This window comes from Rattus norvegicus, chromosome 19, assembly GCF_036323735.1.
Source record: "Rattus norvegicus strain BN/NHsdMcwi chromosome 19, GRCr8, whole genome shotgun sequence".
NCBI classification, from domain to species: Eukaryota; Metazoa; Chordata; class Mammalia; order Rodentia; family Muridae; genus Rattus; species Rattus norvegicus.
Genome location: NC_086037.1, coordinates 20,523,468 through 20,541,514, shown reverse-complemented (window position 1 = coordinate 20,541,514; position 18,047 = coordinate 20,523,468). Strand labels below are relative to the sequence as shown.

The 18,047-nt window shown below is 42.7% G+C and overlaps 1 protein-coding gene across 2 annotated transcripts in view; it reads left to right on the top strand.

Moving 5' to 3' along the window:
• Nucleotides 1–17,100, top strand: part of LOC134483223 (uncharacterized) — a 58,526-nt gene extending 41,426 nt beyond the window's left edge. Inside the window, exons 1-5 of one of the 2 annotated variants that reach the window (XM_063278503.1) lie at nt 14,420–14,573; nt 15,042–15,185; nt 15,819–15,985; nt 16,704–16,809; nt 16,933–17,100. In XM_063278503.1, the coding sequence (XP_063134573.1) occupies nt 14,467–14,573; nt 15,042–15,185; nt 15,819–15,985; nt 16,704–16,768 (483 nt within the window). In that variant the 5' untranslated portion in view covers nt 14,420–14,466 and the 3' untranslated portion in view covers nt 16,769–16,809; nt 16,933–17,100. Of the gene's footprint in view, nt 1–14,419; nt 14,574–15,041; nt 15,186–15,818; nt 15,986–16,703; nt 16,810–16,932 lie in introns of those variants that run through there. The other variant, XM_063278502.1, reaches the window with a different exon arrangement.
• The last annotated feature ends 947 nt before the right edge of the window (nt 17,101–18,047 follow it).

The window sequence follows — 18,047 nt, the reverse complement described above, 5'->3', positions numbered from 1 at the left end:
AATGCTAATTTGTAGAACTCAAGACTGGTTAACCCCAAATAACTGACCCTGCTCCCAGTTAACTGTGATTATAAAGAAGCCAACAGCCAACAGCTGCACAGCAGAGAGATGGGGGAGGTGAGCTTTGAGGGCTTTGCTAGAGAGGATCATGAGGAGGGAAGAAGGAGGAAGAAGCTGCCAGAGAATAAAGGAAGAACTTGTGTGATGGAGAGGAGAGAGGAAGAGGAAAGCAGCCATGGTTAATGGAGAGGAGAGCCTGGTCCTGAGGGCTGTCCAAGGGGAACAAAGAGCAGCCAAGGTGCTACACAGCCTGTAAGAGTTAGCGTTATTGTTTGGAAAGTAGATCTGATACCATGGAGGACAGGCAGCTGCCCAGCTACTGTGCTGACTAATGCACACTAAAAATAAATTTAGCAAAATACGTATAACCAGTAAGACAGCTCTGTAGAGGATCCTAAAAGAAATACTTTAGTTTGAAGGGAAGGACAAAATACCAGAGAACACAGGGGATAAATTAATAAAACTAGGAAAGTTAATCAAAGAAGACTGTGAAAACCACAAAAATTAACAAAATGACAAAATTTAATGCATAGGTTTAAATAATAATTACATATCACTAAACTCAATATCTAGGGTGGTGGGGCATGAATTCTGCCATGGTCTGAACTCAGAAAGGTGGGGTTGTGAGAAACAGGTCTGGTTAAACAGTCCACCCACATTGTGTCAATGTAAGTTAATCTAAGGACAAAGAAGTGGAGCATCTCTCACAGCTTTCTTCTAACCCCTTGAAAGGATCACTGTGGTGTGGCCTCAGTACTTCATACTTCTTGCTAGGTCAGCGAAACTCAGGGAAGCTTGAGATTGTCATAGCACAGTATTAGGCTAGATATACTGAGTAGATGATACTAAGTTGTTCAGATGGTGATACCCATTTGCATGTGTTCTTAATGTGGACCTAAGGAAAGAGAGATCAAGGTCCTTAGAATAGAAGGAACATTCCCAGTCCTTTTCTACCATTCCAGACTGAAAGGCTGGTAGGGAGAAAGTGGTAAATAATAAAGAATTAATAGATGATGCTTTGAATGAAGGGTTGGTTTTTGTGCTGGTTTTAGAGAGGGTCTCAAGTATCCCATGTTGCCCTCTCCCTGGCTGGCCCGGTTCACTTTGAAGTCAGTGCTTCCACTTTCCAATAGACAGTCTTACAAGAGGGGCCTCCGAGGTCTCTAGGACAGCATTAGCCATTGACAGGTGAGGTGTGCAACCCACAACTATAGTTTTAGCCACTTTGTTCCATGTCTACCAGCTATTTCAGATTGTTGCTGTTCTATGCCTGACAATCACGGACACAGAAAAATAACCTGATAGAGAGCAAGGACATGGTGATCACATCCTTGCCTCTGCTGTATGTTCTGGATGAGGTTTGTTAAAATTCCAATATTGCAAAAAGCTTTATATAGGGCCCATCCCATTAAGGGTCACTATGCAGTGTTTCATCTAAAATGGCCTAATCAGAACTGACCGCCAGACAACACTTCCTGCGGAGTTCCTATGAGAAGCTTAAGTTTTTTGTGTTTTTTCTTCTTCTTTCCTTCCTTCCTTCCTTTCTTTTTTTCTTTCTTTCTTTCTTTCTTTCTTTCTTTCTTTCTTTCTTTCTTTCTTTCTTTCTTTCTTTCTTTCGCTTTATAGGTTTAGAGGAATGTATTTTGGGCCACGGATCTGCCCCTAGTATCTTAGCTATGGATGCGATCAATCAGTGTTAGTGTATGCATTCAATAAAATGTCCATTTTTGACTAAGGTAGATGCTTCTGTGTTTTGTGGGGTGACCCATTGTCAATGTGTAGTGAGTTGGGGGCCCTGGGTATGGTCGCATACCCCCAGGACACAGGGGGTGCACAGCAAAGGCAGAAGCAACTGCACACAGTTGCAAGCTTTATTAATCCTTATATAGCTAGGAATATGCATTACTACAATTTTCATTTTGTCAAGATACCATAAGATCATTATTCCCAGGATACCAGGAACAATGAGGGAAGATTAAACAAAGAAAAATGAATAAACAAAAGCTTCTTCTAAAAATATTCATATAACAAATAACCTCTCTTATTATAATCAAAATATACTCACCATTACCAAGAGAGCGTAAGAACCACTTCCACAGAAACGGGACACAGCAGAACATAATTTAAGGCCAAGTGAGAAAAACATTTTCTTCTCCAGGGCGGCATTCCAGCCCCTACTTTAATCTGTCACCACGCCTTTCTTGACCCTGCCTGGGAGCTGCATCTCTATGTCTTAACAATTCCTTCTTTTTTCTTTTGTTTTAAAGTAACACTTTACATAACATAGCTAAAGGTCCTTGTAGGGGTTTAGTCATGTAAAAATAAAGCAACATAATACATAATGTACATAAGATTATGGCAAAACTAGCTCCTCCAATGCTATGGAAAATCCTTTGAACTCAAGCCTTGGGATCTAATCCTGTCAATTGATCAGCCAATAATTTCGCTATTTCCATAGGGGTAGTATCTTCTAGCTGTTTACCAAAAGACATTCGAACATCATATTTCAAGGCATTAATTACTTTTGAAGCACTTTCATTACCCTCTAAATAGGCTTGAATTAACTTCCAATCATGTTCTGTGTCATTATCCATATATTTACTAACAGAAAAGTAGTAGGATTTCATCATGATAAGCAATATAAGCCCGATAACTGGCATTGGGTGCAGCAGAAGAAACCATGAGTAAAACACACATTGCTAAGAATAAGTGCTCAGCAGTAAAGGACTTTCCTGAAGGGGACAAATTATTCCTTTCAGTGCTTAATCGCTTCACCTGACCCCACATAGGTAATAGGGTTGTCACTGCACAGATCCTTATCCATTGTTGTTTGTGGACACTAAGAGAAGCCAGGGCCTCAGTAATGGAGGACACCTCCTCATCTCCTGAGAACATCCATCAGGAGAGAATGTAGCTGGTTTAACTGGATTCCTTTGAGGGTAGGGAGCAGTTCTTATTATTCTGTGCTTGGATCCATCTCCCGGGTAATCAGAATAGTCTCCCATCCTGTAATGAGACAAAACCCTCTCCTCTATATACAATGATGTCCCTTCCTGCCATTCAGCATCCTGGGCAATTTTTATCCATACTGTCTGTTCCATGCCTTCTGGGGGAAGTTCAACAAAGTGTCTATCTGCTCTTGATATAACTTCACCTTGTGGTAAATTAAGAAAATTAATAACGTATAATGCTTGTGCCATATAGCTCTGGGACTGGTCTGCAAACTCCATTCAGGTTGCATAAGGCCATCTCTTTTCCCCCTTTTTAATTTTATAATTTGTCTTTTCAGGGTATGGTGAATTCTTTCAACAAAAGCTTGTCCTTGTGTATTGTGTTCTGTACCAGTAATATGTACAATATGATATCGTTGACAAAATTGTTTATATTGATAAGAAATATATGTTGGTCCATTATCAATTTTAATTTTAGAAGGCAGTCCCATAACAGCAAAATTTTCCAATAGATGCTGTATAACATGAGCAGTGCGTACTCCTGGCAATGGTGTAGCCCACACAAATTTTGAAAAATTGTCTATGCTTACATCTATATGTGAAAGGCGACCAAACTCAGAAATATGGGTTATATCGATCTGACACGATGTATTAAGTTGCATCCTTCTGGGATTAATTTGAGATGGAACACATTTTATACGTGAAGACTGACACATAGGACAATTAGCAATAATTTGTTTGGCTTGAGAATAGGGAAGCTTATATTTAATATGTAAATATCCTGTATTGGCATGATTATGACTGTGTTCTTCTGGGGTAGCAAATGCCACTAATTGATCTACCATATGATTGCCATGTGTTAAAGATTCTGGAAATTTTGAATGTGATCTAGTATGTGTAATGCATATTCTAGAGTTTCATAATAACAATAGTCCTTTAATATGTGAGAATAACATTTAATATAGGCTTAGATGTAGAAACAACAGCAGTCGCAGTATTCTGTACTACTCCTACAACTCCTATAGCTGACTCAGCTATAATATTTTTCATCATGAGTAAAATCCTGGAATACATTAATTACCGCTAATACTTCATTTTGTTGTACTGACCCAAAAGAAGATTCTTGTCCCCAAAATTAATCTTTGGTCCAATAAGCCATCTTGGTGTTAGAGCCATCTGTAAACACAGTAAAGGCTGATGGTAATGGATCAACAGAAATTAGTGTATTTATCAAATTTTTTTTGTTGTTTTTTAAAGCAATCCCACAATTTACTATGGGGAGGATGAAATTCAATATTTCCAGTGTAAGAAATCATGGATAATTGAAAAACCTCAGACTTCTGCATTAAATATTCCACTTTATCTTTGCTTAATGGGAAAACAATAGCAGCACAATCATATCCCCACAGAGTAACAGGTCTTTGTATGCCTTGCTGAACAATTGAAAAATTTGTTCCTCATAATTTGTTAATGTTTGGTTAAAGTTGTATTTAATATAAACCTACTCTAAAGGCAACTCATCCTGAGCGAAAGTGCCTGTAGGATATTCAAGAGTATTTAAACATATAATTTAATAACTCTATCTGGATCAATACATGCCAAATATGCATCTTTCCATTTTCAGAAAAGATACCCTTGCATGCCTTCATATAAGCATTAATATCCCCAGCCTCCTTTATAGGTAATAATGCTCTCCTGTACTCTTCATTAGCATTTTCAAAAGCAAGCATTTGCAGCAGTTGTCCTCCAGCTTCCTCTCCTACCATTGTTCTTTCCAATGTTAATTTTAATATACATAAAAACTTAATACATGGTTCATAGAAAGCTACTACCTTTTTCAACCAACCAGTATCATCCTTTATAATAAGTCGGTTGGGCCAAACCTTGAATCGATGCTTGACTAATTATAGGAAAAGAAAAAGCAGGTGAATTCGTCATTATCATCGTGTGAATCTAATGGTCAACATGCCAACCTCGGGAAACTACTTAGAAAAACCTGCTTCAGGCAGTGGTGCAGAGGGCAAAACTTTTACTTTCGTTTTGTCTTAATGAAGCTCTAGCTTCTTGTTCTGTATTCGTTATTACCCTGTCTGCATTCATGGCCTTGAACACAGTAAAAATTACAGCCCAAAGAGACCAGAAATTGGAATCTTTTTGCCCTGCCTAACAGCCTTTTTCACCTTAACTTTCACTTTGACCCAGATATCAGAATCACTGGAACCCTCGTCAGGGAACCATGGAGTTTACTCTTGCTGTCTCTAAACACTTTTCTAAACCAGACTGATAGACATGAATTCCCTGCACTCTTAAAGATGCTTAAGCATAGCGAGATGAAGAGAAGATTTATCTTGTCCCATTTCCTTGTAATAAAATGTACTTACCTTATCTGACTGTCCAGACTTACCTTCAGGGACCCTGTTCCAGTGCCATAGGTCGACGTCTAGGGTGTTGGGAGCCCTGCGTCCGGTCGCATTCCTTTCTGTGTTTCCCGATGCTCAGTGGCCATGCCACTCCAGCATGCTTTGAAATGAACCAGTCCGCAACCACCACCACCACCACCACCACCACCACCACCACTACCACCACCACCACCACCACCACCAGCACCACCACCAATTTGGTTTTGTAAATAAAGTTTTATTGACATCGCCATCCTCAGCATTTACATCCTGTTCAGTGCTGCTTCTGGCTGCAGCTGCAGGGCTTAGGAGCCACAGAGCCCTTTAGGCTCCCAGAGCTGAATGCATTGACCTTTTGCCTTGTTTGTGAAAGAGGTGACTGACCCCTGTGCTCGAGGTGGCCTTTCCGTGCCCCTTAACCCATAGCATAGGTCTCTGTGCCATCCTCTCCCTTTGCTGTGGTGTGCACTTCCTGGTACATTTCCGTTAGCTCTTGACATTTCCAGAGCATTGGGTCTTGCAAATTGAATTTGCATGGCACCAGGAATAGACCTGAGAGCAGGGTGTGGGACACTCCCTATGGGGACTCTGCCCAGGATCCCCTTACTTTTCCAGTCAACTACCTGAACAGTGAGCCTTTGTGGGACAAGGTACTTCACGACATGACTTGACCTCTCTGCAGTGCACCCAATCCCTGTTTGGCTCAGATGTCCCCCAGAGAGGTTGTGTGAGTGTCCCCAGTAGAGGCAGCACTCTGTGTGGTGGCATTGACATGGCATCCAGGAAAGTCAAAACCAGAGAGACATGTCGGGCAGTTGGAAGCAGATGTCTGTGTCCATGGGGAGAAGGATGGACTAGACACTCCTGCAGGGGGTGAGTTGAGAAGCACTTCCTTGGCTTTTTCACAACTATACATCCTGCATGCCATGCTGTGTACCCATGCTGAGCTGAAGCCCCAGGCTTTGAGTCTCCCACAGCTGCTGTGTCCTGGGGCCAGAGTAGGATTAAGCAGACTTCAGTAGGAGAAAGGTGAAAACCCTGGTTGCGGGGTGGGGATGGCACAGTCATAACACACCTCACATGAGGCCCCTGACTTAGAGTCGTATAGCAGCTGTGACAAGCCAGCTCTGGTGACACTCATCTGCAATCTCAGCCCATGGGGGGTAGAGGCAGTAGGATCAGTTGTTTAATTATCCTTGGCTACACGGCAAGTTCGAGGCCAGCCTGGGCAACTTTGTCTATGAAAATAAGACAAAATGAGGTCTTGACTCTGAGCATCACAGTCTGTACCTGGCACAGTTGACCCACCCAGGTAAGAAACCCCTCTGTCCAGAGGCCATAACTGCAGGAGACCCCTGGCCAAGTGTCTATACAGCGCCCTGTTTGACTGGACTGTGCTGAGGACCAACCACGCTCTCCTCAACAGGTAGGACAAGGGAGAGGCTGTTTCTGTGAGATTCCGGGCCCTGAGACGGCCATTATAAACCCTGTCCTTGGGAAAAGCCATGGAGACTGGGAACCCACGGGATCTCTGCAAACACCAGGGCTGGCAGAGGACTCTGATCCTCTACAGCAGCTGCTCTCAATCTGTGGGTTCTACATCAGAGCTCCTGCACACCAGACATTTACATTACAGTTCCTCACAGTAACAAAGTTACACTCATGAAGTAGCTCTCCAATAAGTTTATGTTGGGATGACAACGACATGAGAACTGAAATAAAGAGTCACAGTGTTAGGAAGGGTAAGAACCGCCATTATATAGGAACCCAGGCATTTGCACTCGGTGTCTGGAAGTGTGATAGGCTAGACTTCACCCTCAACGATGCCAGCATGTGGGCACCAAGCCTAGGTTCCACCCCAATGCTTACTGGATATGTGCAGGCCTGGTTCCATCAAGAAGTAATAAAGGAACCCTTGGCAAAAAAACACTGTGTACCAAACTGGTCAGGAAAACACACCCCCTCTGCTGCAACTCCTCTCAGGAGGGCTAGTCTTCCCAGGAGACCCCGGCTATAACCACACCTTGTCTCCCAGTGCTTGCCCATTGGTGCCTTGGCCATATTCAGATTTGAGGGCTTTGAACAGAATAGCTTCCAGCAGATTTGCATCAATGAATCCAACAAGTAGTTGCAGTTCTACTTAATCCAGAGCACCTTCAAGCTGGAGCAGGTGAGAGTGGACACCTATTCCCCAGCCCAGCCCAGCCATCACCCTGAATGTCAGCTGTGTCTCTCAGTATCAGCAGGATGGGGCCTGGGCACCGTAGGTTCCCCAGGACCTAAAGCTATGTCCTTGAACTCACTGCCATGCTCAGCCCTTCCAGCCTCTTTCAACACTTCTGGATGCTCAACTGCTCCTGCAGCAAGGCAGCAGTGTGCACATTCTGTCACGTCATTTGTGTGTGTCTACAGGAGGTCAGAGCCTGTCCCCTCTGTTCATTTCTTTTGCTGTATTTGCCTTTCTGAGGAGGCAGGACCCACAGGTATGGGAGGCAGCCACATGCATATTCTGCAGCCATGTCTGATTCCTCTGAGGCTCAGTCCCACCCACACACCTACCCTCCAACCTCCCGACTCCATGTCACCCCTGGGGCTCTGTAAACCTTCCTGCTTTCTGTCTTTATATAACTGGTGACAGTCCAGCCCTCAGTGGTGTCATACAGTGTTAGTTTGTCTTTGCACTGCCTGGAGGTCTGACTTAGGAGAATGGCTACCATTCTCATTCCTGTTCAAGGGTCAGAATCTGAATCCTATGTAAGGCTGAATAATACTCCAGCACATGGCTGGGCCATGTTGAATTTACACAGTCACCTATGGATCTTATATTTTGGCTTGTAAACACACACATATAAGACTCAAGTGACACCCAAGTGGAGAATTGCTGGAGTCCTCCATGGCTTTCTGAACCGTCTGAGAGACCATCCTGTTTAGAGTGTATAGGGCACCCTCTCCTCATTGCTCACACAGCATGAGGAGATTAGTGAGAGTTAACCTGGCTTCTCTGTCTCTAACTTTCTGCCACACTAGCCCTAGCATCTTTCTGTATTGCAGTGAATGTTTAGAACCCAGGAGGATTCCAGCTTCCTTGCTCAAATATAGCAAGTTCCTCCTTGCCTGCTTTGAGACTGAGTCTCATGCAGCCCAGGCGGGCTTTGATCTCACCATTAGTTAAGATGGCCATGAACTCCTGGTTCTCATGCCTCAGACGTCTCTGAGTGCTGGGTGACAGGTATGCACCACTCTTAAGTTCTGCCACTGGGACAAGAATGAGCAGAGCCAGCTCTGAAGCACACACTGTGCTGGTGTCAGTGATGACTGACTTATGATCCTGTCTTCCTTGCACATGGCCCTTCTCCTTGGTGCATGCCATCCTTCCTCCCTGTGACTCATGGGGGACACCAAGCCTGAGGATGTCAGCAAGAAGTTTACTTACTTCACTGGGTTGGAGGCTGTTAGGTTCCTGCGTCAGTAGGTGAGATTCAAGCTAGAAGGTTTGTGGCATGAGAAACTGGAACAAAACTGGAATGGCAGGAACAATCGTCACCTGGCTCTGAGAAGACCAGGTGGGCAGAAACTCATCGTTGGGCAGGTAGTGAGCTCAAGACCAGGCTGGGCATTGCTCAGCACATGTGAACAGGTGTGCTTACATGGACATGTGTTTCCCCCACATGGTCACCACTTATCCACGCACGGTGAATACTCCAAGGAGCTTTTTATGTTTTAACATTGTGTGTGTTTGTGTGTCCATACATACATATACACACATACATTCGTACATAAACACGAATACACGTACATGAAAACACATGCATATACATGACTATACACATTCATGCTCACACACACATATATACACACCTACATGCATACACACACACACACACATACACACATACACACATACACACATACATGCATACACACATACACATATACATACACACATACACACACATACAATACATATACACACATACAAATACACCTATACACACATATAGACAGACATATACACACATATACATATACACATATACACATACATGCATACACACATTCATATCCACACGTACATACAGACATATACATATATACTCACATACATGTAAGCACATGAGTGGAAGCCAGAGGACAGCTTGGCCCTTGTTTCTCTCCTTTTTACCACGTGGGTCCTGGGGATTGAGTCAAGCTCATCAGACTTGACAGCAAGCCCCTTTAACTGTAGAGCCCTCTTGTTGGCTGCCAGTTGCCTCTTTCCACAAATTCTATCCATGGTGGGTTGTTTAGAGTTGTTATTCTCATGATTCCTTCAGCAATAGCGCAGACATCATTTACACTGCATTAGGAGTTATAATTCATGTAGATGTCAGGAGAGCTGGAGGCGTGGATCAAGAAGAGAGCCCACTTTCAATGTCATTATGTGGTATTGCCTTAGGCCCTTTTATACACTCCCCTGGCTTTGTCTGAGTATACGTTTGAGGTCTCTCTATGACTGTGAAAAGAAGTAAGAGCTAGGGCTGGGCCACAAAATAGGAAAGTACTTGTTCATCCAAAAACAAAAACAAAAAACAAACAAAGAAACAAAAATAGCTCTAGGGTTAAATATTGGTGCTAGTACTGAACTACACAGCCAGAAGGTATTTTTCTAAGTAAATAACACAATATTGGGGATGACAATATGATCAAATATCCTACAACATAAGTTTGCAATGTTACCTACATTTTATAAATCAAGTCTGACCACCGTTTTGGTTGTTTCCAATCTTGTCTGAGTGCATCATCACGGGAATCCCAAGGAAAATCAGAAATGGGTTCTTGAAGCTGTTGCACAGGGCCAGTATAGACCTAAATACCACAGAGGAAACCTTGATTCTTATCTCAAGGGATCATTCACCATCCCTCTTGTCACATAACTTATGACAAGACGTCACCTTTACTAAACTTAGCCTTTTTCCCAAGTGCTACAGAAGGGAAGATCTGGTGTCAAGGGGTCTGGATTCAAACCACAGGAACACTGAATTCATTTAAATAGGTGTAGTTTATTAATGCACACACCAATACAGTTCAACCAGAGCAACAGCTCACAACTGTGTACTGGACATTTCTAGGCCCAGCTCATTGCAAAATCCACATGGGCTCATGCACAAGTGTTGGAAATGCTTCAGTCTACGGGCCCTGACTCAGGCCATTTTACACATAATTGTTCCTATTTTCCTTGAATCTATTGGGTCCTATGTGAAGAATACACTTGGGGAACTTGTTAAGATTAACAAACCTCATAACATACAGAACATAACAGGGTATGTGACCAGCACCACACAGTTCAACGTCAGAGTTTTTTGTTCTTTGTTAGTGTTTTTCTTGGCATCCATGATGTGGAGGCGTATTACAGAACAATAGGAAAGAGCTGGCTGCTGTGTAGCAAATTCGCTGCTATTAAGGTAGGTATGGGGGCAAGACCTCAGCAGTAGCCCTTAAGATGGGAAGGCGATGATGTGTTTGATAACTGAAAGGAGCTGCCTCAGCTGTGTTTCTCTGCTTGCTCAGTGCCCATTCAACATCACTCTGTCCCTGAAGAGGAACTCAAGGTCTGCCCCCTGCTGCCTGTGAGCCAGGACTAGGCACAGAAAGGCTAGGCCACAGCACTGGTTTCCAATCCCTCAGTAATGCTGGATTTCCAATAATGTACTTGTATACACAAATACAGTGTGGTAAGTTGCAATAGATACTAATCATTTCTCACATAGGGCAGCAGTTGATTGACTACAACTAATTCTATTAAAAAAAAGAAACCTGGCTCTTGTAGAAATATACAAAGAAATATCTAGGATGGTGGGGGATGAATTCTGCCATGGACTGAACTCGTGGAAGTGGGGTTAGGAGAAAGATGCATGGTTAAATAGCCCACCAGGTTCACATTGTGTCAACTTGATTTAATCTAAGGACAAAGAAGTGGAGTATCTCTGATTGCTTTCTTCTAGTCCCTTTAAAGCATCACTGGGGTTTGAACTCAGAACTTCACACTTCTTGATGGGGCAACTACACTCAAGGAAGCTTAAGACTTTCATAGGCACAGTATTATGCTATATATACAGAGTAGATAATACTAAGATGTTCAGATGGTGATGTCCATTTGTATGCACTCTTAATGTGGACCTAAAAAAAGAGAGATCAAGGTCCTTAAAATAGAAAGATCAGTTCCCGTTGTTTTCTACCATTCCAAACAGAACAACTGGTAGGGAGAGAATTGTAAATAATCGAGAATTCGTAGATGATGCTTTGAATGAAGTGTGGATTTCTGTGCTGGTTTAAAACAGGGTCTCAAGTATCACATGTTGCCCTCTACCTGGCTGGCCAGGATCACTTTGAGCTCAGATAAACCTCCTTTCACTTTGCAATTAATAGGCTTATAAGAGTGGCCTCCAAGGACTGTGCAGACAGCATTAGCCTTTCACAGTTGAGGTGTGTAACCCACAACTACAGTTTTAGCCATGTTTTTCCATGTCTACCAGTTATTTCAGATTGTTGCTTTTATATGCCTGACAATCAAGGATGCAGAAAAATAACCTGATGCAGAGTAAGGACATGGTGATCACATGGTGATCTCATGGTGCCTCTTCCGTACGTTCTGGATGAGGTTTGTTAAAATTCCAATATTGCAAAAAGCTTTATATAGGGCCCATCACATTACGGGTCACTATGCACTGTTCTATCTAAAATGGCCTAATCAGAACTGACTCCCATATAACACTTCCTGCAATCCTCATATGAGAAGCTTGAGCTTTTAGTTTTGACTTTTTCTTTTCTCGTTCTTTCTTATTTTTTGCTATATAAGTTGAGACAAAGATAGTTAAGGCCATGAATATGCCCCCAAAATTTGAACTATGGATGTGATCAATCAATGTTAGTGTGTGCATTCTATAAAGTATTCATTTTTTACTATGATAGATGCTTTTGTGTTTGGTGTGGTGGCCATTTCCCAGTGTACAGGTGCAGGGACCTTGCTCTATCCACTTAATGATGTTTATAGCCTCATTTTAGACGTTTCATTGCACCCCCTATATCTCTTGACTATTTTATTTTTCTGATAGAAGCTCAGGGTATATCTTACTCAGGCCTGTGAGCAGTGCTCCTTTTCGACATTGGTGCAGAGAGGAGAAGCCCACCACCAGCATGAGGTTCCCTTCACTGGTGGCTCCAATATTGCACTTTCCTCTGCCAACTGGTCTCCACACTTTTCCTAGAACCTTAAAGACTTCAACTCTTTCTCCTAAGGAATTTTCTGGCAATTGTCGATTGCTAAGCACATGACTTCATGAGTGTTCCCCTAATACACACGCATGTTGTAACCTACCATGCAGACTATTTCTTGATGTGATATAAAGCACCTGTACATAATGAGACAGGAGAACTTTTGACTGCATATTCAAGCTGGTATGAAATCTCAGGAAGTTTTAATGGCTAACATTGGTGAATGTGGACAATTTGAGTTAGGATGAGACATTTTGGGGCAAGATATGGAAGGAAACATTCATTTAGATGCATAGGAATTACTAAGGTTTTTATAATCAAGCCTTGAGGAAAATTTGGCTTTGGAAGCAGGAGATGCTCAGTGGCTCTGCCCCAGGAAAGTCTCCTGGAAAGGGCACCTCTGCTTATGCTCAGTACAGGGAGAACATTAGCAGGGATGCAAAGTCTGCTCCCCATGACATCAGCTGTCCCTTCTTGGACATTCTATTGTCTCCTAGAGAGTTCTGGCATCCTCTGTGATGTCACCAGTGTTGTAGTGTCAACCAGTGCCCTAGTTTCTCTCAGTCTGAGTCTGGCGGTTACAAGCTAAGACATGTTTTCCCGTCTTCGCAAGCTTTTTGGGAGGGGGAACGTTGATTCTGGAGAGACTAAAGTGAAGGAGTCTGGCCTTTCGTCTCAAAGTAATGATGGAGAAAGACAGCACTTCTGGGGAATGTGGAGTAAGTTCTGGGCAGTATATTTTGAGCTTCCTGCCAGGGTGGCTTCAGGCTTAAGCTGACCTTTCTAGCAATGGGCCACAGCAACTGGAGCATCTGAAAAAGAATTGAATTTCCACGAATATCACAATTCCCTCAAGTCAAGGATTTCAGAATTTTAGTTTCCCCATCCCCACTGGGAGGATATGGTAAGGCCAATGCTATTATACTGTGAACTTCTGGTCTTTACTTTTCAGTTCATTTGCTCTGTTACATTGATATAATAACACCATCAGTAGTCATGGATGGTCCACCTTTTCTGAGTTTAGACAGGGCAGCAATGTATTTCACTATCATTGCTTCTTTAAATACAGTGGGTATCTGACAGTAGTAACAGGGAGAGATTGTGCTTCAGGCAATAATCTTATGTTCTTAGACCTTCTCCGATTTCTTCTAACTGGCAGGGTCATCGTTTGCTTTATATATTAGAGGTTGTATGTTACAAAAATTTTTCTACAATACCAAAACTATTTGGAACGTGTAGACCAAGATTCAGCCTGTAACCTATTCGCACTTCTGGGGCATTTGTTATTTCATATAGGGGAATTGATAAGTCTGTTGAACATGTCCTCCCTGGAAATGTGTTTTAAATCCAAAGTTGTTGGCCTAGAGTATCAGGGTAGGACATCTGAGTGTCTCCAATCACTCAAGTTTTGTGGATGGTGAATTTATCATCTGAGTTCTGAAACCACAGGGGTGAGGGTCCTGAAACCAAGCTGTACCCTGTTCAGCTGATAATAATCCTGGAGAAGCCATCTCTGTGGTACATGTAAGCACGTGATGTCCAGCATAGGGAACACCTGGCTGCTTACATCTCTTGGTCTCTATAGAGTAGTGTGAGAACTGAGATCCCCTGAGGAGGTCTCTTAAGCATAGACCAATCGCCTAGCAGTGACACTGGGTTCCAGGCTTGTTCTCCTGTTTAGGCCTCACTGTGATCTATGTACACTCTATGCATTCTCCCCATGCAGGTTCACTTGTGTTCTTCTACCTACAGACTCTGGGATAGAAACATCTTCCCATGGCACTGACCTAAGCAAGAATCAGGCCATGAAGGAAAAGGAGAGGCTGATTAAAGAGCTGCAGCTCATTACCGAGGAGAGAAATGACCTGAGAGATCGCCTGAGGTTTCTGACAGAGAGATCCATGAAGAACAGGTATGAATCACACCAAATGCTCTTGTTTCATTCCTGGGTCTGCAAGGTCACCTTTTTCTTATCCTTTTAAGGTTTTGGGTTCTAGAAAGCTGTGCCTCCCTAACCACCCTGTGCTAAACCTCACCTCCCATATAGTGGAGATTCAGAACCATACCCTTCCTCAGGAGTGAGATTGAAAATGGACTCATCTGCTTCCACTTATTTAAAAGCAGAACTTGTGGTCTGAATGAAGAATTCAGGGATAAATTCAGGGAGAGTGAGTTCCCAGTGTGCATTTGCAAAGCCCTTGACAGCTGGTGGCTTTGCAAGATTGTAATTGCAGTGAGTTTATGGTGAGTCTCTGTACTTGCTAGGCAGGGGACTGAGTGCTGGAAGATCCAGGCAGCAGCCTGGAGTAATATAGGACCCACCCTGAGTTCATATATTCCTAAATGCCGATGTTCATTGTATTCTATCATTTGGGGCCAGGCCACACTTCAGGCCAAATCCATATTATGAAGACCTGGAGAGAATGGAGGAGGCGGTCATGTCAATTCTGCACAACTTAGAGATGGAGAACACTGAGGTCCATGAGAACAACCATAAGCTGAAGAAGGAGATTACCTTCTCTAGGTAAGTCCTGGTCAGAAAGGCTATCACTTGTGGAATGGCCATTTCTGACTTTCTTTGTTCTGGATTGGACGGTCTTCAGCTCTGGTTCTATCTCTTGTGCTATTTACCCATCAGTGTTCCAGGGTCATTAGGACTCAGTTTTCAGTTCCCTAAAAGACTGTTACTCATCCCAGGATTGTCTAGGCATCTTCAGAAGGCTCTAGATAGAACAGTACTGATTGAAGTCAGCAGAAGTTTATTAGGCTGACCTGGACCTATGGTGTCACACCAGGTTTTATAAAATTCAGTGCGTGGACCACATGGTTAGCATGACCTTCTCTTGGTTCTACTGACCTCCTTTGAGGGTGTTGGCCCACTACTAATTGATGTTGGCCCCATGCATTGGGCTTTCATGGATAGTTGTAGATCCATGTTCTTTCTCAGATGTGTGGACACTAATTGGTGTCAGGCCAAGCAAACAATTTATTCTTCCCCGAATTAACTCTTTATGGTTTGTGCAGCAGCCTTATATGTATCAAGATGCATTTTATTAAGTCTTCATGGGTATCTGGGATCTGGTAGAGTTAGTGGGACTTGGGAGTAGGAATGGGAGGAAGGGCCAGCATGATCTTACTATGCATACTGTATTTCCAGAAACCTGCTTAGCCAGCTCCTGATGGAGAACACATGTAGGAAGAAGTTGGTCCCCCTGAAGCAGGAGAGCAAGGAGGTACATCTTCATTGTGCACTGAACCAGAAATATTTGGTTGACTGCAACAAGAAAGATAAAGACCATCAACGGCCAGAACCAGCATTATCAGGTAGGGATGAGCAGATGTGTTAGCTTAACAATATCTGATAAAATTTGCCAATTTGATACATCTTTGCTTCTCTTACCACCTTTCTAATTTACACTCACAACCAGCCAACCACCTCATGTAATGGAATTGTTCATTGCTCTGCCTATGCACAAGTATTCTGGGAAGTTAACCACTTTTCAGAAACTGAATTATTGTGCAAGCATATTTTGCTGCTCTTTTTGAAGCTGCAGTCTAGAAATGGTGACAGATGAATAACATATCTAAAATTGCATATCCATGTGATAGATTGGATCCTATGTAGAGTTTTGAACAATTTCTTGGTTCTTGAACAATTGACACTCTGTGGTCATGTGACCTCTTGTGTAGGAAGCACCTTTGGGATAAGAACCAAGTGCAAATGTCAAATTAGTACTTGTCATTGGCTTTAACCTTGGTGACATATGGACATCTCCTTTCTTCCTGCAACCCGATGAGGTCTCTTCCCATTGCCCTGTTCTTGGTTTGCACTGGTATAAGTCTGGGTCCCAGATTGGCAGCCCACATTACTGTGAGGCTTGCTGGAGATTTTGCTCTGCCCACAGAGTTAGCAGCAATGATATCAGTTAAAATGTCCATGTCGACTGTCCAATAGAACTGAGGTGGTAGAAGGCAGCATTCTGACAGCTGGCTTGCATTTCCCCACCAAATCAGTGTCTGAAAAACTGCCTTCCTCTCCCAGGTCTCAGAAAGTGCAAGAGAGCTGGAATTGGACACACCCCAGTAAGAGAGCTTCCTGAAGAATAAGTTGCTTTCTCAGGAGTCCCTGATGACCAACATCCTGAATGGTAACAACATTTTTTGGATGAGTATTCATCCTCTGCGTTAATTTGTCATTTATTAGAGACCCTAAATTTATATACCACTAAGCCATCCTGACTGATTGAGGTCTTACTCACTTTCTTCTTCAGAAAACAGCACTTGAGAGACAACTTGGGGGACCGCCTTTCATTATTTGTGCTAGAGGAGAAACAGCAATACGTCTGTGCTTCTAAATGTTCGTTAAGAATATGCTGTTTAGAAATATTTTTGTTATGATTTTAATTGAAGTTTTCTTTTTGTTGTTTCATATTTATATGTTCTTGTTACTCTTTTTACTTTCAAATATTTTTAAATATTTTTATTCATTTTAATCCTGTTTTGTTGTAAAAATGTATTTGTTATGAATAAAAATTGAATTCTATGTCTTGACTCTTAAGACTATCTTTCTTACTCAAGGGTTCTGTCCCTTCCTGTGGACCTAGAACTTACAGCTACAGATGGATCTCTGCATGTTCCATGGAGCCTGGGCTAATAAGTGAATTCAAAGTCACCAAGGTGTACCCAGTGTGACAGTGTCTTTTGTGTGGATAATGTGGCTGTGTCTTGGACACACACTTTATGATGTAATCACTGACACACTTTACCCAATTGTTAGGGTCCATGTGGTTCTTCTGAGAGAGCAGCAGATGCTCTACCCTGTGAGTCATCACCACAGCTCCTGCAGGTGGCTTTTGTTATTCCACATGAGGTGCTGTATTAGGTGGACAGGATCACCTCCAATTAAATAGAGAGATCTCAGGAGATGTGTGTTCACAGGGAACTTACTGAGGCGTGCGTGCTCAACGTGTTAGGTTGTCAGGCATCCCTACAGAGCTCTGGTGTTCCCACTGCTCATTGTGTGTCAGGATCATCCTCCAGCATCACTTAGTTTTCATATTAGAGCAGATCTTTCACCTATTATCAGTGATGACCATATGTATTCTGCACATCTGATAAAATACAGAATAGAAACTAGCTTCTTGTAGGCCAGATTGGCATAATCAGTTTTTTGATTGTTAGCAAGAAAATTATTTTAATCTAAGCAGTTTAGGAAGGAACCTCCAGAGCATCCATAGTGAGTGTAGCTTGCAGCTGTGAACACAGGTTTCTTTTGGAGAGAAGGCCTGTGCAAGCCCAACCTAGGTGGGACAGTTCAAGCTACCCTTTTTCCATGGCCAATCTGGGATCGTATTGAGAATGTATTTTTTCCAGGTGACTGATTTCC